Genomic DNA, 27,316 nt, shown 5'->3' on the forward strand with positions numbered 1-27,316 from the left:
AATGGGGGTAATCCTGCAACATCTACTGCTCTGGACAGATGACACCTTGGCATTCACCTCCATAGTCAGCACACGGCCGGTCCGAAGGCTTCAGGGGTTCCGCCTTCCCGCAGAACTGTATTACTCTGCAATGTCAATCACTTCTTTATCATCACGTCATAGCCCCCCCCCCCCCTATAGGTCGCCACTGATGATGATCGGTCTTGCTGTACCCTCGTTCAGCGACTATGTCGACGTTTCACCTTTCCAAAAAGAAAACCATTCGTCTATCTGCCCCTTAACAGCCACTTTAAATGACCAATTCTAAATAAAGAAAGAAATACTGAACTGCAGTGAAGGGAAAGAAGAGAGAAATGGAATGGACGAACGAGTGAGGGAGATGATAGACACACGAGAAAGAGAAGTAAGAGGATAAATATTTGATTAGTCTGCTGTCCACGAAGATTGAAGATTTCTTCATTGGACAGCATTTATGAGCTGGTCATAACAATACATTTTCGCAGTTTCTTTAAATGAAACATTTGTTCGAACTTGATTTTACAGACAAACGGTTGAAGACAGCGAAGCAAGTATAATAACACTTGGGAATAACTTACCTACTTAAAGATACTGTGAAAGAAAGTGACTACAAAACAGACGACATAGTCATGTTGCCGGAAGAATTACTCATCTAAAGTGACAGTGGGCCAGGGAAGTCACCGAAAGGTTCAAGTGGCGACCATGAGCCGGTAGACGATGCGTGTGTAAACCCCCCACTGAAGTAGATCGCGGGAGGTAGATGTTTTGCAATATCTCTACCTACAGGCTGGTACGGGTTGTGACTTCGCTCCAACAAACAGGTATCAGGTATTATTAGTTTTACTTGCAATTTGTAAACGGGTTACTCATACAAAGTTGCTTTCCATACTAAGCGACCATTTGCAATGACCAGCTGCATTCCATATTAGGAACTGTCTGTCTAAATTAAAGACATTTTTGCCAATGTAAATTACCACCAATAAGTGTAAACATGGTTCGTATGTGCGTGTATACGTGTGTACGCATGCATTTATTCATGTATGTACGCATGTATGTATTTACGTATGCATGTATTCATGCACGTAAGCATGCACGTATGTATGTACACATGTATGTATGTATGTATGCGTGTAAAAATGTATGCATGAATTCATGTATGTATGCATGCGTGTAAAAATGTATGCATGAATTCATGTATGTATGCATGTATGCATTCGTGTATGAACGCATTCGTGTATGTATGTGCATATGTGATAGTAGATAAGTACACGCTCTTACCCATAGTCTCCCTTCTCCATCCACTTGGGGTCGATCTTCCCAATCTGCTCGAACTTTCCCTTGCCGAGACCGCAAATGAGGTCCGCCTTCACAGTTCTCACCGCGATGATTGGTGCCGGTATGAAACCTTCACGCACACATGTAAACACACAGACTATACTAGCACAGATATATACAGGGTGATTGGTTATATTTGTAAGAGGTATAAATTTTACTTTTTACATCGATTTTTAATCAACTGAATAATGTTATATCTGTAAGTAGAAATTCTACAAGAACAAACCATAACAGTAATATGAATATTAAACGCTTTCAATTGTGTTTCGTGGCTTCGAAGAAATCGCTTGGTCTAAAACTCGAATTACGCTAGGTATCGTAGATCTAGAGCCTTGGGAACTTCTCTGTTCACCGGATTGGCAGGCCGCTGTGATCTTTGATCGCATCGGAAGATGCTCCATAGAGTGACTAGAGTCAAATGCCTCAACTAGAGTCATATGCCCCAACTAGAGTCATATGCCCCAACTAGAGTCAAATGCCCCAACTAGAGTCATATGCACTAACTAGAGTCAATTGCCCCAACTAGAGTCAATTGCCCCAACTAGAGTCAAATGCCTCAACTAGAGTCATATGCCCCAACTAGAGTCAATTGCCCCAACTAGAGTCAAATGCCTCAACTAGAGTCAAATGCCCCAACTAGAGTCATATGCACTAACTAGAGTCAATTGCCCCAACTAGAGTCAAATGCCCCAACTAGAGTCAAATGCCCCAACTAGAGTCAAATGCCCCAACTAGAGTCAAATGCCCCAACTAGAGTCAAATGCCCCAACTAGAGTCATATGCCCCAACTAGAGTCAAATGCCCCAACTAGAGTGAAATGCGCCAATTAAAGGCAAATGCCCCAACTAAAGTCAAATGCCCCAACTAAAGTCAAATGCCCCAACTAAAGTCAAATGCCCCAACTAAAGTCAAATGCCCCAACTAGAGTACCTCCACTTGGACTGTTAACCCACTTAGTATTTCGACACCGAACTTCAACTTGTTAGTTGTCAAAAGCGTTAGAACTAAAAGAGGAATTGGTAGAAGAAACTCCAGATAATTCTTCTACCTAGATTCATCTTTTCTTAATATACTAGATCTATTTCTTAAAGCACTTCTATAATTTCACAAAAATATCCCGTTCCATATTTGAATTTAAACACATAGCTACTAAATGTATATCTGTATCCCAGTGTCTTCTGATCAAAATTCAATGTTAATTTCACCTATTTATACAGGCTGTTCGAAAATAGTTAGTTATAGTTAATAGTTTGTTCTTTGCTGGTCGGTGTCATTTTAGGAAGGAAGTTTTCTTTGAAGCCGAGAGCAGAGCTGATCATCCTCAAACATTTTTGGGGAACTTCTTTTGCACGGTTTATACGGTGCTTTAGTTAGTGGGTCGGTACCGAGCAAACTTGGCTAGTTGGTGTCGCTACAGTTGTAAAAGAGTACAGCTGATATCTCCTTCTTTTTTTCAGCCGATGGACCGCTGCAAGACATGGGCCCTCAAAGATGGCCGCGATGTCATCTGTCCACTTAGTGGGTGGTCTGCCCACACCGCGTCCTCCATAAGATGTTATAGTAAGAAAAAGCGTTTTCAAATTTCACATTACGAAATATTAAAATTAATTATTTTTTACCATCTGTCCATTCAGACTATACTACCAGAAGTAATTGACCTGTTGAATTTCAATAGAAAAAAAACTGATGTAACATAATTCAGATTGATCACTATATGAGATGATTTAAAATCGGTGAACAACTTTAATAAATAATAAAATCTCTGGAGGAACAAATTGTCCAGCAGGTGTTAAAGCGTGGGCTTACCCTGCAGTGCTGGCTCGAATCCGAGCGTGGGATTGCAGTTCCTTTCACCGAGCAGCTTCCGATAATTAAGGTCGCCTTTAAACAAAATGGCGACCGCCAACTGCAGTTTCCTGTACAAGTGGTAGTCATATTTCTTCATATCCTTGTACACGTGAGGTGATGTCCAAAAGTCGTCAGACTGGAAAATATATATCTTTATATTTAAACTATCTATACTACAAATATAATATACAGATAACATAATAACACAGAAATGAATTAACTTCAATTAAATGTCGGAAGTCTAGTTTCGATCGGCGTCAACAGATGGCGCTAGTTGTTCGGAAACGTATAAAAGGAACACCGCACGTCAGAATCGACATTCATAAAGAAGACACGACAACGACATGACGTATATATATTTAATATAAAACGAATTATTCTAATACATATCTTTTATTAGAATCTATATTCCATAGACATTAACGTCCGTGCCTTTTTATATATTTACGTTTAATAATTTTTTTGTTCACGTTTGTTTATGTTACAGTATTTACTAAGTCTCTTAATCTATTTTAAAGGCGCTTTATGTCTAGTTTTTGTGCGAGTACTTCCTCATCTCTAGTCCATATTGGCATCCTCAGGTTGTGCGCCAGTCTCTGTGGGGCAGTTGCCGTATTCGCCACATAATGAACCTTGCGATCGCATCTTGAGTCTCTAGCTACCACCGCATGACACATATACAGCGCGAGGGTCTGTTGTTCGATGAACAAATATGACCGCCTCGCTCTTTCGCCCCTGAGCCTCGTGGCCACCAGTTCTGGACTTCTTGTATAGTTCTTCAACCAGACCTGATTGGACTAGCGCATGGCTGCAGTCTCATGGTCACTGTTCATTCATTCTCCGGCAATCAATTTTTTTGTCTAAATTACGACCGTCTTTCTTGGCAATATGACAAAACTTAAAAATCGGTTAATCGGGTAAACTTAAAAAGTGGAGAGACGGGTGGAGACCTCGAATTCTATCAGATGCATTGGTTCTATGATTATTTCACGGAATACCTATAAGTTTGTTGGAGCTAGCGCCATCTATCGTTGCAGCAAAGTACGATCTGACTGTGAGTGAAGATAGCTACGTATCCCCTGGTATTCGTAGTTTCCTAACTTCACTCCTCTCAGTTTTTCCCCACCAGCTTACTTTGACGTAAGTACCTTCGTTAAATTTGTATTGTTCATTTTTTAATTTCTTTTGAAGCCGATCCCTGGACAGTCAGGCGTCAGGCCAGTCAGAAGTCACGCGACAGGCCAGTCAGGAGTCAGGCGTCAGACCAGGTTAGGAGTCAGGCGTCAGACCAGGTTAGGAGTCAGGCGTCAGGCCAATCAGGCGTCAGGCCAGTCAGGAGTCAGGCGTCCATAAACCAGATGCGGCGAGGGTGGGTCCCCCACTAGCTGGATCGACTTCATAGTCAAATCACCGGAAGCAGTCATCGTATCAATCTTTGAACGACGCTTATGTCTAGTGAGTGTCGATCAGCTTACGTGATATTGGTGATAAATTATAAACAGGCAATGAAGAAATACACCCTCACTCACCATAACCACGAAGGTTCCATTCTGATAATACTGCGTCCAGATTTGACCGAGCTGGCGAACGTTCTGCGAGTTGATCTGCAAAGGCGGCTCCGGAGGTGCTTCGCCTTCTGATCCCTCCGCTAATGCAAACAAAATCGGAGAATCTAAATTTTCGAACAACTAAGGATACTTCTGCATTGTAAATGAATTTGTAAAACATGCCGCTCCTTGGAAAATATATTTTTACAGGCAATTTCGAAGTTTATAACTTATGTAATTTTAAAAATAATTACAATCGGAACAGGTGGTAAAGGTAGTGGTAACTCAGAGGTAGAGAACTGAGACTTGGAATCGTCGATCGAGGTAGAGACAACGTAAGGCACCAGTTACATTTTGGCTGCAGACACCAGGTTACTTTGGTGTCAATTAGCAGTCCAAGGTCCTTAGAACACTGACACCAGGTCTTGAACGAAAGGATATTTTTCAGGAGCTAGAGACAACCCAAAGCACCGGATACTTTCTTAACATAATTGGCTGCGGACACCAGGTTAAGTTGGTGTGAATTAGCAGTCCAAGGTCCTTAACACTGGCACCAGGTCTTGAACGAAAGGATATTTTTCAGGAGGTAGAGACAACCCAAAGCACCGGATACTTTCTTAACATAATTGGCTGCGGACACCAAGTTGGTGTCAATTAGCAGTCCAAGGTCCTTAGAACACTGACACCAGGTCTTGAACGAAAGGATATTTTTCAGGAGCTAGAGACAACCCAAAGCACCGGATACTTTCTTAACATAATTGGCTGCGGACACCAGGTTAAGTTGGTGTGAATTAGCAGTCCAAGGTCCTTAACACTGGCACCAGGTCTTGAACGAAAGGATATTTTTCAGGAGGTAGAGACAACCCAAAGCACCGGATACTTTCTTAACATAATTGGCTGCGGACACCAAGTTGGTGTCAATTAGCAGTTCAATGTCCTTAATACACTGGCATCAGGTCTTGAATGAAAGGAAATTTTTCAGAAGGTAGAGACAACGCAAGGCACTGGTTACTTTTTGAACATAATTGGCTGCGGAAACCAGGTTAAGTTGGTGACAATTAGCAGTCCAAGGTCCTTAACACTGGCACCAGGTCTTGAACGAAAGGATATTTTTCAGGAGGTAGAGACAACCCAAAGCACAGGATACTTTCTTAACATAATTGGCTGCGGACACCAGGTTAAGTTGGTGTTAATTAGCAGTCCAAGGTCCTTAACACTGACACCAGGTCTTGAAATAAAGGAAAATTTTCAGGAGGTAGAGACAACGCGAGGCGCTGGTTAATTCTTGAACATAATTGGCTGCGGACATCAGGTTAAGTTGGTGCTAATTAGCAGTCCAAGTTCCTTAACACTGACACCAGGTCTTGAACTAAAGGAAATTTTTTAGGAGGTAGAGACAACCTAATGCAGAAAGCGGATACTTTCTTAACATAATTGGCTGTGAACACCAGGTTAAGTTGGTGTCAATTAGCAGTCCAAGGTCCTTAACACTGACACCAGGTCTTGAAATAAAGGAAATTTTTCAGGGGGTAGAGACAACGCGAAACTCTGGTTAATTTTTGAACATAATTGGCTGCGGAAACCGCGGACACCAGGTTATATTTGTGTCAATTAGCAGTCCAATGTCCTTAATACACTGGCACCAGGTCTTGAATGAACGGAAATTTTTCAGTAGGTAGAGACAATTCAAGGCACCGGTTAGTTTTTGAACATAATTGGGTGCGGAAACCAGATTAAGTTGGTATTAATTAGCAGTCCAAGGTCCTTAACACTGGCACTAGATCTTGAATAAACGGAACTTTTTCAGAAGGTAGAGACAACGCAAGGCACTGGTTACTTTTTGAACATAATTGGCTGCAAACACCAGGTTAAGTTGGTGTCAATAAGCAGTCCAAGGTCCTTCACACACTGGCAAAGAATATCAGCTCCATCAAATGATTGAAGCCTTCAGGTTCTGCTTTGAACCACGGACCAGCATACTCAGGGTTGTACGTCCTCCCACAAGATGGACAGATGATCTTGTAAGACTTCGAAGACAATGGAATCAAGCTGCTTTCACGGCTGAAATGATATGATCGACTCACCAGGCGGTTTAGCTTCCTGTGGCACTTCTCTACTATATTCGGCATTGCAACAGGATTCCAATGTTTTTCTGAAATAACAAAATGCATATATTTATCAGCAGAGTGTACAACAGCTCGTTCTTGAATAAAAAAAATTGAGGGTAGACAAATATTTATGTTTTCTTGGTGAGTATTAAAACGAGGCATCTCCGGCACAGACCAGTCTTTCTCAACGTGTTCCACCTCCTACAAGGGAGCAATTCGAAAGTGGACTCGATGTAAGAATTTTGGAAAAGCTAAGGTAAACTGGTCAATGTGAACACGACTTTCTAATTTAACCGATCAAAAGCCGAATGTAACTAATATGGCGATGTATAGAAGCACTTACTTAAAATCTTGAGGAGTCACATCGGATACGAACCAGGGAATCTTTTTCACGTGGAATCGTACCTGAGGAAGATGATATATTTAATGGAATCAGGCGTTACCTTGCAGAAGTCCATCCTAAGTAAGAAAAGGACCAATATTTAGCCACTTCCGCACATGCAGTGGTAGTCGTGCAACAAAGTGCACTGCCCACCAGCCCGCTGATAAAAGCGTATGCGGCAAACAATGCGAATTACACAACTACCACCGTTAAATCACTCAACACGTGTTTCACCCCTTCACGGGGCATCTTCAGGAGTTATGTTACACCGATTAGTGCCTCTACTCAGTGCTTGGCACTAATCGATGTGCGGAAGTGGCTAAATATTGGTCCTATTCTTACTGAAGATGATATACTTTATTTATATGATGACCAGCTTGCAACACACAACAACGTTGATCTTTACACGTTCATCATGTTAGTTGATAAACACCTACTTCAAGGCACAAGTTTTCCCCATCGATCACCACGATGGCTGATCCCTTGATCCTTGAACCAAGTCTTGAAGTGCCACGACCGTAGTCACTTCAGACGACAATTTATTCGAGCTATTTCGATGATCTTGGTGATGTGTTCCGCTCACTGTCAATTCAGACGAGCCACTCTTCGATCTACGACCTGGTTCCTTTCCTTTCCTTTCCTGATCTTGGTTCTTTTACTTTCTTCTATTTCTAACACGATCTCGCATCGGGTATGGCATCATTTAAGGAAAAGTGTAGAACGACAACAATAGGTTCCATATATTACGATATGCCTTTCTCTGTCTCACATATCTTCTATCGCTGTCACACGAACGACACGTGTGATTGGTTATAAACAAGAGATTATGATTGGTCGTGTAAATAGAGTTCCAGAATTGGTTATCGTAACTTCAAGCTTTTGTATAAAAATCCAGTAAAGTTATAACAAACTTTTCTTTACTACTTGTGCTATCCTTACGTACTAACCAATTTTTCCTAAATTTATTAATATATATATATATATATATATATATATATATATATATATATATATATGAGGCTAAAATAAACTCACCTTCTGAACGATCTGTTGTGATATAAGGTAGTGTGCTATACATAGATCCGAGAAAAGTTCGTATCCGGCGTTGTCGCACACGATATCTGTGGAAAGATGTGAAGGAAATATCTTAAGACTTATCCCAGGATCCACTGACCCTGGATCAGGGGACCAGTGCTTATCTTCAGCGGTACATATCCTCAAATTGAAAAGATATTAAGAAGCTTAGCAAGTATGATAGGAAGCTGGAAGCGTTACGCATTTTACAGCGAGGATGGCGGAGAAGAAACAGCTTCTTTTCTGGATGTGTCTTGGCAGAGTTCTCTCCTCTCCATAGGGACCGAAGATGACCAGCGGGAGGGATATTTGGTAGGAATCCCACATAACCCTGTCCTTCCACCAGAAGGCAGGATATATTGTATACATCCACAACAAATATGAACCTACCATCAGTTTTTAGAGTGACATCACATTCGTTTATATTTTAGAGAAATTTCTCAGTAGGTCTTCCCTTTAGACTTCTACCTAACATATTAACAAGGTAATTTGTAGGACACCCACAAAATGAATGTTGCCACGCTGCTCTTGCCGGTCCGTGGTCTTCAGAACTGCTGCCAAGATACTCGTCCCTCGTAAGGAAGAACATTTTTATGTAGGATTCATACCAACTAAACCCTTCCGGTGGTCGACTTCGGTACCTTTGGAGGATATCTCCTACGTAATTCACAACTGTAAAGAGACGTAAGACATATCTCGAAAGGAAGCTGTGCAAATTCCAATATCATCGCTGTACCACAGCAATATTCGACATCGCATTGCTGCCCAGCTTGGAAGTTGGGCTAGAGTCAACTTACTTTCTTTTTTTTTGGTTTTGGGGGGGGAATCTTCCAGACGTTCAGGATGCCCCGCCTCTGGAGGGAGGACAGGGGTATGTGGAATTCCTACCCTCTAAAACCACCCGGTGATCACCTTCTGCGCTATACGGGGGACCGCAGTATCTCCCGGTCAAGGATCGCCACGCGGTGTTCCGTCTCGCCGTGCTATTTTCGATAGCCCGTCCCGGGGTACGCGTGTATACGCTGCCCCGAAACCCTCATGTTGCTATCACGATGGTTCGAGACCACGTTGAACCATCATCCGCCTCAGAGTCACCGAAGTTAGTGAGAGTTTAGGGCCCCCACCGTAAACTTCAGCGACTCCGAAGGCCCCGTTTATGGTAGGGGAGCACCATTCACCATAGGGCCGTCGCGAGGCGCGTCCCTGCGCTGACAGCGTCGTTTCCGAGCGGGATCTGTCCTCTGCAGATCCCGTTCGGCCGTTTCCTTCTGGACCATGACGGTCTCACAGAAAGAGGAGTCACCTACCTAGCCCAATAATGAAAGCATGCGCATTTACCGTCGAGTAAAAATGAACATTTCCGCTATACGTTCGTATACCATCAAAATGGCATACAAAATGTTACTGGTGGTAAAATTCTATATTCAAATACTAAATGTTCGAACCTCAAATTGCTTGGAATTCTTCGAAATATAAAAAAAATATCATCTCAACATTTTGTCACAATAATGATTTGTGATCATAGAGAACTACAAAAAAACACGTACCAAAAGTGACCGCTTCCGGTATGGTCATTTTCGCCGGACACGGTATCTTCGGAAGCTCTTCCTCCTCTTCCACTTCCGGTTCCGCAGATTTATCTTTTGGTTTCGGTTTCACCTATAATAACCAATTATATTCAAAATCTCACTAGGTATATTATTACCATACAAAATTATCTATAACATATTCGCAATAAAATATAGACTCGTCTTCATTACACAGCTTAGAAAGCAGCGTTCACATTGACCAGTTGAAATAACTTTATATAAAGTATGAACACGTCTTTCTAATTTACTATTATATTATATTATTAGTCCAACTGGGTTTAATTTTGTTGACAATATTTAATGCGAATAGACTATAGCCCATAATAATAATAATAATAAAATGTTTTTGTTAATATTTCTATAATTTAAAATATAGTAATAAATAATACACAAAAAAGCACAATAAAATTATTTACTAAATTAATTATTCTAAATTATTAAAGTAATTTAATTGATTATAAACAACGATATACACGTCCACACACCACACGAGTTCACACTCGAATGACGTTTTGAACCGTTTTAATTAGAAATACCCTACGCTTACCGTACTATTTATACATACTTTATACATCAATATACCTACTGTACACTAAATATTACATATATAATAAAATATAATTGTAATGTATATTAAAACCTTTTTTGTTTGGTGGATATAAACCGCTTGAAATAAAACAAGTAAATCTTTTTTCAATATAGTATTGATTGCATCTTTTAACTTCAAATTGAGTCTACAATGTGTTCGAATACTAAATGTCTGATACCTGAGAAGAACAAACGGAAGAAACGATCGAAGGATTTTAAGTATATATAATTGCATATATATTAAATATTTAAAACTGGGTGAAGATGAACACTTCTATCCCAATGTGGTATCTTCTATGGTATCTTCTGTGAAGTCGTTTATAGTGTAGTAACCCATACATGTACGTTCTTTGACAATCCTTTTAAGTCTAGATTCCAGATAGACAGAAATCTTTCTATCTGGAATACTATTGTAAACGTATACACATTGAAAGACATCTAAACTGGATGAAGTCGTGTCTTTGATGTACAAAATTTGTGATTGCTTCTTTATTAAACGGTTTTATTTAGTTCGACCCGCACGGAATTTATTTGGGTCAAAATTAAAAATTGGAATTTAAGCACCTTCCCGTTGTCAGATTGATCTGAAATTCGGTACACACATTTAATTTAGATGACAATACAATATTATAAAACCAATAACATTATAAATCTAAGATGGCGGCCGATACAAAATGGCGTATTACATATTTTTCCTTACCCCCTCAATATGGGTATCAAATGAAAGGGCTACACTAGTAAAACACGATGATTATGTCAAAATTTAAAATTCAAGATGGACGCCGTTCCAATATGGCGGACTAGGTACATATTTTTCCACAACCACCACAATATGGGTATCAAAAAACCGTTTAACTTAAAAGTTTTTTTAAATAAATTTATTTTATTTTTTTAAACCGAACTATCACTGCTGCCCAAAAGGGGTTAACAAAATCATCGGTTTGAGGTGACAGAGCGGAGTGGCGCCTAGCCTGATCACTTTTGTAGTAACGATGCTCGAAAGCTAGAAGGAGCATTAGTTCAGGTCGCTATTTACTTCTACACCAATACATTGCTTCGCGTTGTTTCGTTTAATTAGTACTAAATTCCACTGTGCGTAATATTTCCAAGATTGCGTAGCTTTGGATTTAAGTATTTAATTTTTTTCTAAAAGATGGCAACACTTTTGTCTTTAATCACACAATTCCATCAAAACTCGGGGATTCCCTTTCTAACTAAAATTCAACTAAATTTAAATAGATTTTTTTCACATTGTTTTGTTAATTTTAGAATTAACTTTTAATTACAGTACGACGACTGACAAAACGTCACATAGCTTGCGTGCGACAGAGATAACGCTCTACGAAACCGAAATTAGCCGATTGTCTCTTTCCAAAGTTCGATGTGCAATATTTATCGCCGGGTACTGTACGTAGTGCGTTGTTCTTTTTAAAAAGAGAATAATAAATATCTTGTAATAAAAAAGGTAAATATTTTTTTTTCAATTTATTTATAGGCAGAATTATATCATTTTTGTTTTTTACATGTTTACTTTGTTCAATTTTCTTAAAAAAAAAAAAAACAGTATATTCGTAACCCTGACACCAGATACAAAACATAATTCAGAACACGATGGTAGCTGGCGGCAAAGTTCCTGTAAATATCCTCATATATTATTTTTACAGCATTTCATCTTTAATAGAGATGTCATTGAATTGCATACATGACCAACATATATAACTTATTCAATAAACAATACAGACAGAGATAATGCTCTACGAAGCCGAAATTAGCCGATTCTCTTTCCAAAGGTCTATGCAATATTTATCACCGGGTACTGTATATATCATATATTTCTAGTAACTTGTTAATGTAGAATGAAAACAGAGTTTAAAATGATTTCTCAGATATATCACCATGTAATTAACACATGGTCTCTCATAGGGTTTTTGGAACTGATTTATGTTCTTGTCATCCTTGTTATATTAATGGGACAGAACACTTAACACTTATAACACAGAACACAGTGAGTGGAAGAGAGAGGGAGAAACGATGAATGTCACATACCGTACCCTGGAACCTATGTTCTATCCTTACATGGTTTGCATTAGAAAATCTAAATTCATTTGGCGGTTGGTTTTTTGAACGCAACCACTTCGCAAAGTGAGTTATCGATGTATTTTATCAGATTAGGAGGCTTTCATGACTCTACGGAGGTTCTTAAATCGCTTCTACGGACTACACACGAGATGATACCGACAAAAGGCCGCCTGAGAGATCCGAAACGGCTCAACCGGTTGATATTGTTTTGCTAAAACCACTACTGCCACTTCGAAAAGCGTTAACACTGGTAAATATTGCTGAAGAAACTATGAATACTTCTATCGGATCCGCAGTGCCCTGGAAACGTCGACTAAACTGAAAGTATATATGGAAAGCATCGCCTTAATGATGGGAGATGACAACCTTCGCCCATCATTCCTATCGTTTGCTCGCATGGTGGTAAATAATGCTATTAAAAGGAACAAAACCAAATAGAAAAACTGGAACTAAAAATGAAATAAATGCACACGTAAACGAACTTATCAAATAATAATAGAATATAAGACAAGTCTAGCAATATATTAAAAAGTTCAAATCCAAACAAATCTGTGATATCAAAAAATAAAGATATAGATTGGAAAATAAAAATGTACCTAGCCACCTAAGAGTAAAAAAGATGAGAAAAGGAAGGCGATGAAAGCAAGAAGGAATGAAAGAACAAAAATTGCAAGATATCGTGAAGGATAAAAGGAAAGAATGAAAGAAATTGAGAAGTATGAAAGTGAGTGTCGAATAAAGATAAAACTGTAAAAAAATCATGTGTAAATAAAATCCCTGTCCCAAACTAGATAGGGGGTACGAGAGGCTCCCAATAGTGGGGGCCATTAAAAATACTTCTATCTAGTATAATTAGTTGGCATCTCCTGTGATATATGATCCGAAGTAGTTTGCGACGAAACCAATCTGTTATCGAATGACGACGGTGTATGACTCGTCTTATAGTAGTCGCATCGTTCGGAAACTCAAATATGTGTGTCGATTTCAGAACGTTGGGACATTTTAATGTACCAGCTGTGATTTTATTGTACGTTTCGGCATCTTTTACAATGATTTTGTGATGAGCGACAGTCAAAGTAATAAAATTTGCTCGATTTCAGAATTGGACAATTATTGATTATATATTATTAATATAAAGTTCTACATTTGTGATTGTTCCTTGTATTTAATCTTTAAATGCATAATGATGTAAAACTGCAACATACCACTTAAACGTAAAATGCAGTACTACACTTAAGAATAAATGCATAATGTTGTCTATCTGCAACATAAGTTTTAAAAAAGGAAGTATAAAAAATATTATATACATTTTTTTTCTATTTTTCCCTGCATTTTAGTGTACTTATCTGCAAGATATTTTAAAAAAAAAAGTATTAATAAAATACGTGCATTTAAGGGTTAATTTATATATGTCACAATTTCTTACAAATTCCGTTTAGTTTATTTCAAATATACGCATTACATATATACTATCAATATTAATTTATTCAAATGCCTCAATTACGCTACGAGATATATATCAAACTAAAATCTAAATATGTTCATTTATTTAGAAAAACAAACGTAAACTACGAACAATTTAAAATTAAAAGATAAAATATATGAAACCTCTTCACAGCATTTCGGTACACCAAACAGTGTTGCCAGCCTGTGACAACTGCATTTAAATTTGAACGTTGTGTTCTGTAAAGTGTTACCGCTTTAATATTGTGTTCAAACAACATTTACTATTAGTGTATATCATATACTAATATTACTAGTTTCAAGTTGAAATGATAGTGATCAGACCACATAACAGATACCCAATAGTGTTTTGATGTCACCACGGAACGACGTACCGTAGCACATCCACCCACAAGTGGGCAATATACCTTTGGTAAAATCCAAAGGCACTGAATGAAGCCGCTTCCACTCAGTCTTATATTCAGCAGTTGTAGCCCAGTGGTAAACTATAACTTAGGTTCAAGCCCCGGAATACAATCTAATACAATTAACACTTTACGCATTAATTGTATAATATGTCATCGTATAAGATTGTAATTTGATAAAAACGTTATTTAAAACAAAAGATAAAATTCATACATTCAACATTGAACTTTTAATAGAACTGTTATAGATCACCAACTCATTTTTTTTTCATCTATTTCAGTTTTAACTCTACCTTTATTCGCAAGGTGTTAAGAGTTCTGAAGAGGAAACAGAAAGAGACTCCACAACAGCACATAATTAAATAAAGTTTAACAATAGAGATTTATACATATATACAAAATGTAATTTGACTAAAAATTAAATTTAATTCAAGATGAAATCTGACCCAAAATGTAATTAAATTCAATATGTAATTTGACTCAAAATGAAATTTAAATTAGGATGAAACTTGACCGCAAACGTAATTAAATTCAATATGTAATTTGACTCAAAATGAAATTTAATTCAAGATGAAATTTGACCAAAATTGTAATTTAATTCAATATGTTATTTTACTCAAAATTAAATTTAATTCAAGATGAAATTTGACTCAAAATATAATTAAGTTCAATATGTAATTTAACTCAAAATGAAATTTTATTCAAGATGAAATTTTATTCAAGATGAAATTTTATTCAAGATGAAATTTGACCCAAAATGTAATTTAATTCAATATGTAATTTGTCTCAAAATGAAATTTAATTTAAGATGAAACTTGACCCCAATCGTAATTAAATTCAATATGTAATTTGACTCAAACTAAAATTTAATTCAAGATGAAATTTGACCAGAATTGTAATTTAATTCAATATGTAATTTGACTCAAAATGAAGTTTAATTCAAGATGAAATTTGACCCAAAATGTAATTTAATTCAATATGTAATTTGACTCAAAATGAAATTTAATTCAAAATAAAATTTGGCCCAAAATATAATTTAATTCAATATGTAATTTGAGTCAAAATGAAATTTTATTCAATATGTAATTAGACTCAAAATGAAACTTAATACAAGACGAAATTTGACCAAAAATTTAATAAAATTCAATATGTAATTTGACTCAAAATGAAATTTAATTCAAGATGAAATTTGACTCATAATATAATTAAATTCAATATGTAACTTGACTCAAAATGAAATTTAATTCAAGATGAAATTTGACCCAAAATGTAATTTAATTCAATATGTAATTTGACTCAAAATGAAATTTAATTTGAGATACAATATAATTTAGTACAATATATTATGTTACTACTTCTATATATTGGATAATGTTCGTTCATTTTGTGAACCACAATTTCACCAGGATTGGAAAAGACCTAAAAGCTTCCTTCGGGAACCTCAGCACGACTCGGGTCTTTATTTCATCGTACTGTAAGGCCGTCAAAGCCTTAGACCTGAAAGATCTGATCCTCAACTTGTTGCTATAAATGTATTTAACATAAAAACTCACCCCGGCTATCGCCTTCGCCATTGCTTCAGCCTTTGTGGCAAGCTGATCGCATATCTTATTGCAATCGTCAACCAACACCTGAAAACGAGTGAACAAGTGTAATGTAATATCACTTATAAATATTTTATTTTGGTTTTTGAACGTTGTAATGTATTTTTTAACTATGCTTAATTTTGGTGTTGCCAGAAATATAAATACTTTATAATCTTCGTAATGTGAACTTTAAATATTGTTGTTTATTGTTTTCTTTTGCTATATTTTTATTAAATCTAGTTCTAGATAAAATATAAGGAATACAATAATCATATCAAGTGTTGTTGTTTTATAAACAACGTCGTTCCAAATTCAAAAAGTTATTTACTAAAGTATAAATTCTAAATTTGAATGGTGTGACATGAAAGAATTAAATAGGATATTAATAACATGACAGTTCAATTTAATTTTGGTGTTGCCAGAATATATATTTTATAACTTTCGTAATGTGAACTTTAAATATTGTTGTTTGTTCATTGTTTTGTTTTGCAATATTTTAAATAAAATTAGTTCGAAATAAAATATAAGGAATACAATAATCATGTCTTGTTTCTTTTATAGACAACGTCGTTCCAAATTCAAAATGTTTTTTTACTAAAATTTTAATTCTAAATTTAAATAGCGCGACATTAAACGAAGTAGATAGGATATTAATAACATGACAGTTTCTGCAGCAAGAACGCGTTCTAAATCTCTCTTCTTTTTATAAACGGCTAAGACAAATATCGGTAAACGTGCACCCTTATACAGAATGTGTGACCTCCACAATTCATATGTTAGTGATATTGATATATTCTCGTGCTCTCTTGTGTCTTTTAAAAGACAATTTATAAATTATTGTATATACACAATACAATTTAAACCTCATTGGAATGTGATTGTTATACTGTCTGTTCTGCAGAATGCGCTGGATTATCGATCCCTGTTTAGTGATGTTTTTGTTTTGTATTATTATTGTTTGAATTCGATTCAATAATTGTTCTTAGTGAGATAGTTATAATGTAGCAATTGTAACTAATTTTATATATCAAAGTTTATAATTTCTAACTGCCTTTTGTTACTGTTTATCTCCAATAAAGTGAAATAAAAAATAACAATAATTTTACAGGTTATATTTACCAATTTTACATATATACCCGAAACAAATGCGAATGCAACAATGCGAATTACACAACTACCACCGTTAAATCACTCAACACGTGTTTCACCCCTCCACTAGGCATCTACAAGAGTTATGTTACACCGATTAGTACCAAACACAGAGTGACTACCACTTTGTTGCACGACTACCACTGCATATGCGGAAGTGGCTAAATATTGGTCCTTTTCTTACTTAGGATGGACTTCCGCAAAATAACGCCAGATTCCATTAAATATTATAAAAGATCTATGCCTCTACCAAAGATATCTATGGTGGGATATACCACAATCAACCCTTTTGGGATTGGCGATCACTGTGTGGTATTGGTACACAAAGGAAGCAGATGCAATTCTTTATAATTAATACACAAGGTATGAATATTTGATTGTATTTTGAAAATCGAATCAGTTACCTCTGATCGCAAGTCTCAATCCTCAACCACCAGGCCTATCATTACTATTTTTGATTAAATGTGTTGTTTTACCTTATCCTTGAAGTCAATGATCATTTGAAAGGGGTCTATCAACTTCGGCTCCCCTCCCGCTTCCTTTTTATCAGCATCCTTCGCGTCTGATGATTTTAACGACACCTGCTCTCCCATAGATAATGAGAGGTCGCATTTATTCGCCCATAGACAGATCTGTGGAATAAAGGCATAGTTTTATTTTTAACGTAACAATATATGATGTACTTAGTAAATAAAGGTTGCTCTGTAGTTTCAGGGGTGATGGCGGCCCTGTACCAGGCTTCGTACGTCTGGGTCACCAGTGTGGGAGACAAGGTAGTTCTGTAGCTTCTTGTTAATGTTCCGCTCGCAGTTATAATGAGCGCGGAGAATCTCAACAGCGCGATGCAAACTTTTGTTGCGTCTACTGTGGCGCCATCTATCATCTATCCGTTTCATTACGACGCCGCCGCGAAGCGATCGACTGCGCGGGCACGTGGGTAAGAGCTCGTTGCTAGGCAACGAGTTTTTCGACGCGCGGTCCAAAGGCGGAGCGATTAGCGGGTGATATGCACGCGAAGCTTTGCGACGAAAGAGAAAGAGAGAGTGGAGCATGAGTGGGGAACAGAGCATTTAATACGTTGTCAAGTTTGTTTTTTCAACGATTTAATTTTTCGCGTTGTCATCTAATCCTTCTCAATATCATTCATTTATCTTTTATTCTTCACAAATCATTCATTCATCACCTCACTTTCGTCGCATTCCTACTAGAATACTATAAGTTTACATTTTATTCTGTTTTGCTTTATTTCTAATATTTTTTTCTTTACATTTATCACAGATTTATGATGCCCGGCGATAAATATTACAAATCGACCTTTGGAAAAAGGCAATCGGCTAATAGGCTAATATAAAAAGATAACGCTCTACGAAGGCGAAATTAACCGATAGTCTCTTTAAGAAAAGGACCACTATTTAGCCACTTCCGCACATGCAGTGGTAGTCGTGCAACAAAGTGCACCGCCCGCCAGCCCGCTGATAAATGCGCATGCGGCAAACAATGCGAATTACACAACTGCCACCGTTAAATCACTCAACACGTATTTCACCCCTCCATGGGGCATCTTCAGAAGTTATGTTACACCGATTAGTGCCATACACAGAGGGAGTACCACTTTGTTGCACGACTACCACTGCATGTGCGGAAGTGGCTAAATATTGGTCCTTTTCTTACTTAAGATGGACTTCTGCAAAAAACGCCTGATTCCATTAAAGATTGTCTCTTTCTAAAGGTCGATGTGCGATATTCACCGTCAGGTACTATATTTATCTTGACTAGTAGACTTGTTTTTTTTTGCCTACTTGTTCCTCTTGAGGATCTATCTTATTACCCTTCTGATCTACTCTAGGAAGATCCCGCGACTCTCCTCGTTGTCCATATGTGATGCGATTTTCCTGTGACATTGCTATACACAAAAAAGTACCTTTAGCAATGTGGTCAAATCTGCCTTCCTCTTGTCCTTGTCGCTGGGGGGCAGCATGGTCACCAGCTTATCCGCCACCACACACATCGGCTCCAAGCTGTTCTTAAACGATTGCTCCTTTTGTTCGTCGAACGGGTCAAAGTTTTGCAAACCCTTACTGGAATACGAATTTATTATACAGCACCCGGCGATAAAAATTACACGTCGGTCTTTAGAATGAGACAATCGGCTAATTTAGACTTCGTAGAGTGTTATCTCTGTCCCACACTACCTATGTGACGTTTTGTCAGTCGTGCGATAGAGATAACGCTATACGTAGCCGAATTAACCTATTGTCTCTTTCCAAAGGTCGATGTGCAATATTTATCGCCGTGTATTGTATGTATGTACCAGATGTTAAACTAGCGACCCGAGAATTTTTTTTTGCCGTCAATATACGGTACCACTTCCATCAATTTAGTATGTTGATGTAATAATTTTCATGTAGATGGACTATACCCGTGTAGGTGTGTAGTGTAAGTGTGTTGTAAAGAAGGAAGTTTGGACTACTCGGCGATTAAAGGAGGGGAGGCGACCGTTTAGTCAATTTTGAAATTTTTCTCAATGAAATTTTTCCGAAAAAAGAAAACACAGTTAAAGAAAAGAGACGTCATGTATCACGGCGTAAACAATTTTTCCGTAGCAACAACTATCTACAATTATAGATTACTGCGCGCTACAGCTTGCTTATTCTTGGTTGATCTTGATACTGTCAGCCCAAGGGCTTATACAGCTTCATCGGAACTGAGTTCACGGAGCGGAAGGGTCCGTGAACTTAAAAATAAAACAGAAGCTGGACAGACGCATTTCAGTTGTACGATGACGTTCGCACGTAGTGAATTGCCCTCCTTAACAATCAAATTGCCCCCTTAACAATCAAATTGTCCCCCTTAACAGTCAAATTGCCCCCTTAACAATCAAATTGCCCTTTAACAATCAAATTGCCCCCCTTAACAATCAAATTGCCCCCTTAACAATCAAATTGCCCCTTCAACAATCAAATTTCCCCCTATAACAATCAAATTGTCCCTTAACAATCAAATTGCCCCCTTAACAATCAAATTGCCCCCTAACAATCAAATTGCCCCCCTTAACAATCAAATTGCCCCCTATAACAATCAAATTGTCCCTTAACAATCAAATTGCCCCCCTTAACAATCAAATTGCCCCTTAACAAACAAATTGCCCCTTAACAAACAAATTGCCCCCTTAACAATCAAATTTCCCCCCTTAACAATCTAATTGCCCCCCTTAAAAATCAAATTTCCCCCTTAACAATCAAATTGCCCCTTAACAAACAAATTGCCCCCCTTAACAAGCAAATTGCCCCCTTGTGGGGCGCGGGCATCAAGTTGACAAACACTGCTTTAAGATCTGGATATCTGTACTAGAAAATTAAAACTGAAACATCTCTTACCTCAACTCACAACCTTCTCTGAGCCTCCTGTACACGTAACACTCAGTAAACACCCAAATGTTGGTGAAGTAATGCTGGTTATCAGCATTCTCTATCCACTGGTTCCACTTCTTCGCTTCCGGTGTGTCTACGGTGAACAGATCATACTTCTTGTTGGTCACTAGATCGTTTTTTAACTTCGTTATATATTTCATATAGTTCTGTATATCTTCGTCGCTCTGTTGAAGTTTTACGAAAACATATATTAAAATAAATTTTAAAAAAATATTTGTTTTTTTTTTAATATAAATTCCTATGTCACCCACAACTCGAAACGTCATTACTTTCGCTGATTTTCGTTTCATTTCAAATCTACAGGAAATGTCGCGTCAATATACGAAATCCATTCGAATGACAGTAGCGCCATCTGTCGAAATTTATGTCATACTAACTTAGAAACCTTCGTAGGCACATGCACAACAACTTTGCTAAAGATCATCACATGTTCAGATGCATAGTTTACGATTCTAGGACATACAGGCAAACATTCATTTTATATAACTATAAAGTTATGTACGGCGTCAACAGATGGCGCTAGTTGTTCGTCAATGTATAAAAGGGACGCCGCGCGGTAGAATCGACATTAATAACGAAGACTCCACAACGAAACGACGTGTAGAAGATAAAAATAAATAAACAAATAAATTATTATTAGGTGATTATATTGTTAGGCCCTCTACCATTTGGACAAAAGACATATTCAAGGTCGAAATCAGAAGGAAGTCGCTGAATGTGGACAGTGTCTCTTCTTCTAAATTCCTCTACACATCAACTCTGAAACAACGGATCTCCTTAATACGGGCAAACTGTTCGGTATCTTTATTTATTAATTTTATTCAATATTCTTTATTGTACACGCTAGGACACATTTAAATAGTTTCAAACAAAAATGTACAACGAACTGTCTTAACAAAAGCAATCTCAGACAACCATAGTATGGAAAAGGTAGAAGTATAAAAAACCTATATACGAGTATATCTACAGTGCCCGGCGATAAAATTTGCACATCGACCTTTGGAAAGAGACAATCGGCTAATTTCGGCTTTGTAGAGCACTATCTCTGTCCCACACTACCTGAGTGACGTTTTGTCAGTCGATGTATTCGTGCAGAAATAACGCTCTACGAAGCCGGAATATATACATATACTATCTAATATATAAAATTCTCGTGTCACGGTGTTCGAACTTGAACTCCTCTGAAACGGCTTGACCGATTTTTACCAAATTTTACATGCGTATTCAGTATGTCTGAGAATCGGCTACTATCTATTTTCCATACCCCTATATGATAAGGGTGGTCCACCCCTAAATTTTATTTTTAATTTTTTAGACAATTTTTTTGGTTTTTATTTTATTATGATACAGCATACAAAAATACATACAAACCTAGATTTTCACCCCTCTACGATCAACCCTTATCTTACATTTGTTAATTAAAAACTTTTTTTTTTTTGCAAAACAACGTTTGCGGGATCAGCTAGTATATATATATATACTTACCGCACCGTGAACACTTTTGATTTTATTACCTTCCCTGGACAGGTAGTCGATTACTTTAGTCAATATTATAGGCAAACGCTCCTTCAGCGAATAATACGCAAAACTCCTGAAACAATTGAAACATACAGGGTGATTGGATATAGGTTCAAAAGCCTTAAACGTGTGAATGTATAACCAATTTGCTGTTGTTTGGTACGCCAAATAACTATCTGTGTGCGCGACATCGTCTGCGTGGTATTTGACTAAACAATAGTTCTTTTTTTTTGTAAAATAAAACCTGTATCTGGAGTTACTCCTTATAACATCGGCTACCTTCCAGTATAAGTCCTGTCAAAATCCGTCCAGATTTGCCATTTCAGAGATTGGTCGGAACAAACAGACAAAATTTTGAAAATAATTTTATTTCCGTATATACATACACCAATACCTCGCTTTGCGTCGTTTCGTTTCGCGTTTTATTCGAAGTTGCGTCGCTACTTAATTAGTACTAATTTTCACTGTGCGTCGTTAGATTTTCGAGGTTGCGTTGTTTTGGGTCTTTAATTTCTTTATAAATTATCCTTTTTTTCCAAAAGATGGCAACACTTTTGTTTCTAATTACGCCATGCCATAAAAACTCGATGATTCCCTTTCTAACTAAAAATCAACGCAATTTGAATACAGTTTTATTATCACTTTGTTTTTAAAGGTTTAATTTTAGAGTTCAATTTCAATTACGTAGTGTATTGTAATGTAGTATTTTCGTGACCCTGGAACCTATCTACGATCTTTACATGGTTTGCTATAGAAAATCTTAATTCACTTTGCGACGTTTCAATTTGCGTCGTGTTTTTTTGGAACGTAACCATGACGCAAAGGTATTGGTGTATATATATATTCATACGCATGTTGTAAAAAGCGTTTACAGTACCCGGCGATAAATATTGCATATAGACCTTTACTATCGGCTAATTTCGAGTTCGTAGAGCACTATCTTTGTCTCACGCTACTTATGTGACGTTTTGTCAGTCGTATTTCGTGCGACAGAGATAACGCTCTACAAAGCCGATATTAGCCGATTGCCTCTTTCCAAAGGTCGATGTGCAATATTTATTGCCGGGTATTAGTATTGGGTATGTATTTCAATACACAGATCCCCAAAATTTAAAATATAATATGAAAAAGCGTTTTCAAAATTCAGATTACTGTATGTAGCTACTTCCGCCATGCAGCAGTAGTCGTGCAATTAAGTGTAAATAATGCGGATGCGGCAAATAATGCGAATTACACAACTACCACCGTTAAATCACTCAACACGTGTTTCACCCCACCACGGAGCATCCTCAGGAGTAATGTTACACCGATTAGTGCCAAACACAGAGTCCGACTTAGGATGGACTTCCACAAAATAATGCCCGAATCCAATAGATATTTTTGTTCACCATCTGCCCCTGTAGATTTTATACTGTCGGAAACTATCGGCCTGTCACATTCGAATAGATTTTTTTTATCATATTTCAGAGTGATTGACTTTAAACAGGTGATTCAAAATACAGGTAAAAATTTCATGTTTTGCTGACAAAGTGGGATCAAGCTATAAAAGCCCACCAGGCTACCATCTCCATCAGCGATTTACGCAAAAGCAATATACCTACCATTTCTTTTAACCCTTTCCACTCCAAGGCTGTTATGTAGCATCGATAAAATTTAATTGAATTATAGTATCTTGGTATTCTAGAATATGTTTCATTCATTCGTGATTCAAACATTTTAGTAACAAAAATCTTTCCTGTTTTAAAATTTTCCGCAAAAAGAAGTATTACACCATGTCGAGTATCACTCGACAGTGGAGCTTGTGGAACAAGATCAGTGTCGAGTGACACTCGACATTGGAGTGGAAAGGGTTAATAATATCTTTATTAATCATTAATAATATATATGGTTTGAAATGGCTGCTATTCTTCTGTTGAAGTTTCTATAGTTTATTTGTAAAAAAAATAATAATTTTAAATATATATAATTTTAAATATATATAGCCACGCCCCGCGACTTTAAATGCGTGAATTTAAAAAAAAAATTTTTTCGTTTTTATTTTTTAACACAGAACATAAATTACACAAATCACATAAATCCTTATGTCACCCACAAATCGAAACGTCATTCGTTCGCCGTGTTCATTTCAATTCAAATCAGGACGATCTGTCACGGCGATACATAAAATTTATTATAATGAAAGTGGCGCCATCTGTCTAAAATTGGTCAAAACTAACTTAAAAACCTTCGCGGGGTCATGCTCCACAACTTCGCTAAAGATCATCGCATGGTTAAATGCATAGTTTAAGATTCTATAGAGTACATACACGCAAATATTCATTTTTATATACACATGTCGGAAGTCCGTAGTATCGCGCAAAGTCAACAGATGGCGCTAGTTTGCACATAAGCACCGCGGGTCGTATGGACATTAAGACGTGCTGAGATTCACGAAAATCCGTCGAGCCGTTTCGGAGGAGTTCAATCACGCACACCGTGACACGAAAATTTTATATATTAGATACATACACAATAATTTAAATAATTTAAAAAATATTTCGCAAAAATTTTATATTTATTTTTCTTTTGAATTGAAATTTGACGTTGATTTATGGGAATATCAATATATTAATACATAATACATCTATATTATCATTTCTGGCGATGGACGCCCACTGCAAGGCATGCCCAAATCGAGATAATATATACAACATATAAATATATATACACTCAATGACCTGGTCATGAATTGTGTAAGTATAAAAGATTCTTACAAAAACCAGAGTACTTATAAAAACTAATTTTCACGACACAATTAAAAAGTGAGAAAAAAAATTAACAAAAACCTCTAACGATTCAATAAATTCGATTTTGTTATTTCTTCTGTTGTACTTTAAATTTTCCAAATATTTAGATCAAATTTAAATTTTCAAATTAAAAAAAAATTATCTGGATGAATCTTTAAGTAATATTTTTACACAAAAATTTAAATGATTAATAAAACTAAAAAATGTTTTAAAGAAAAATGTTAAAAAAAGTGGCCGCCCGAACAGGGACTTGAACCCTGGACCCTTGGATTAAAAGTCCAATGCTCTACCGACTGAGCTATCCGGGCTCTGCAGGGTAATCTGAAATAGTCTAATACATTCCAAGTAATAATAAATTACTACAATATTCACTATTATTACTTTATATGTATCTATTATTATATGTATATACAACATAAAAAATCAACCAGTATTATTTACAAAGATTCGCTTTAGTAAATGTTAAACTAAAATAGTACTAATTGCATAGCAATAAGGTTCATAATTTAAATGATTATTTAGTATAGTAAACTAAGAGAAATTACTTTATTAAAAATCGGTTTTGTAAGAAAAATTAATTAAAACAACTCTACCATCATAAAAAAAAACAGTACAACTGATAATGTGTATCTTATACAGGCTGATTAGTTGTATATGTAAAAGCTCTATTTTTATTTTTATATTTATATTTATATATAAATATATATACTTCTACTCCAGACTTCGTATTGGTACTATCTCCTCGACATAGCGGCCCCAGGAGGAATCCCACAAAAGGAATAGAACAAAAGAAGATATAAAGAATGAAAGGAGTGAAGAATGAGATAGGAGATCACAAATAAAAAAATCATTGTAAAATAAAGTCATAATAAGTAACTAAAACATGATAGGGAGAACTAGAAGCCACTAAAACATGATCCATAAAAAAATTAATGTGGTCTATGTAATAAGTCAAGTAAACTGTTTATTATATATATAAAATTTATTAGAGCGTTTAATATTTCAATAAACAATCATTGAGAAATACTAATATGGGATAGAGATAAGGAAATACACAATAAATATTGTAAATTATCTTATGAGACACTTCTTATCACTTATAAACAATATGTAAATAATGGTGATAATGGTTAAAAGCAGATATTTGTACATCTATCATCATTTATTAATTTTGCAGAAGATGGGTCATTGAGTAAAAGCGTGTCGAACATATAAAAAACACTGCATTCAATATTGCTAGGATTGTTATTAATCAATTTGGTTCTTAATTCTCTTCTGAGTTATTCATACGCTTCTTTGTTCTTTGCTACTGCAGCTTTTTTATTTTGCCGCTATATCCATACATATTTTCTACAGGAAGAGAGACTAATTTGACTAAACTATAGTCTGGAATCTTTTCATGACAAATATATTTCTTTCTAACAAAATTATTTTTACTTGAAATTCTTACAAAATATTTGAGGCAACCAAAATAATTATTAAGTAACATAAATAGGAAAAAAAAGTTTGTAATAGAATTCTTATGTAAGGAGGTTGGTTCAAAAATATAGTACAATACAAGGATAGGACATAGCTAATTTCACCCTAACATTTTTTTTAAGGGACTGCCACCCACTCCCTAAACACAAACAAAATGGGTGAATCAAGGTTAGATCTGGATCCCTCCTTGGCTTGCCTGCTTCACACTGCCATCAAAACATTTACACTACACAACTCTACTCGGGTAGAACGGTGTACTATGGGCAAGCAACTTTGTGCAACTGCAACACGTCTATCCAGCTTCTGTTTTATAGTTAAGTTCACGGATCCTTCTGCTCCGTGAACTCACTTCTGGTGAAGCTGTAAAGCACCCGGGCTAACAGCATCAACATCAACAGAGAAGAAGTAGCCAATTTCAATGACAAACTGGTGAATGTAGTATTGTACTATTCTTTGAGCACATTTCTTATATATTATATTGACTCTGTAAGACATTTTATGTCGTATTTTTATTATTAACTTTATAATAAAAGAAACGGGTTTTTAAATTTAAATTTGAAAAAACTACAATAATTAATTGATGTTTTTATAGTGAAAGAAAAATTAAAAAGACGTCTGTACGTACTTTTTAAAAGTCCCCTGTAGCTGAATATTAATCGGCGTTGCTGTGTTAATGAAAGGACTTGGTTTTTCCACTTTTACAAAGGGTCCACCGTAAATAAAATCGGGTTGTATGCTTTCATCTACTTCAATTTCTGGTTCATCCTTAATTGGTTGTTGAGCTTGCGAACTCACTTTTTGTTTACTCATTTTTATCTGTTTATTTTTATTTATTGCATATCAATTATAATTTTGAAGGCGTTATGAAAGACGATTGGAAAATTTTGCAATGTTTTGAATTGACATTGAAATGACAACTGACAGAAATGTT

General features: G+C 36.4%; 1 protein-coding gene and 1 non-coding gene across 2 annotated transcripts; both read right to left on the reverse strand.

Annotated features, from left to right (window-relative positions):
- Positions 1 to 27,290, reverse strand: LOC137924942 (damage-control phosphatase ARMT1). Its single transcript, XM_068768359.1, has 14 exons — positions 27,011 to 27,290; positions 22,088 to 22,193; positions 20,549 to 20,766; positions 19,093 to 19,249; positions 17,648 to 17,803; positions 15,990 to 16,067; positions 9,860 to 9,971; positions 8,274 to 8,359; positions 7,200 to 7,261; positions 6,833 to 6,900; positions 4,731 to 4,849; positions 3,160 to 3,337; positions 1,297 to 1,423; positions 1 to 125 (listed from the first exon to the last, which is right to left on the reverse strand). Exons 1-14 carry the CDS (start codon positions 27,193 to 27,195, stop codon positions 23 to 25), a joined length of 1,755 nt encoding a protein of 584 aa, XP_068624460.1. The 5' UTR covers positions 27,196 to 27,290; the 3' UTR covers positions 1 to 22.
- TRNAK-UUU (transfer RNA lysine (anticodon UUU)) lies at positions 25,142 to 25,214 on the reverse strand. Its single transcript has one exon. It is a non-coding gene; the product is annotated as a tRNA-Lys (tRNA).
- Positions 27,291 to 27,316: the final 26 nt, after the last annotated feature.

This window comes from Battus philenor, unplaced genomic scaffold (genome assembly GCF_028537555.1).
Source record: "Battus philenor isolate CCGP_79_NKW_IND1 unplaced genomic scaffold, ilBatPhil1.0.hap1 SCAF_25, whole genome shotgun sequence".
Taxonomy (NCBI): domain Eukaryota; kingdom Metazoa; phylum Arthropoda; class Insecta; order Lepidoptera; family Papilionidae; genus Battus; species Battus philenor.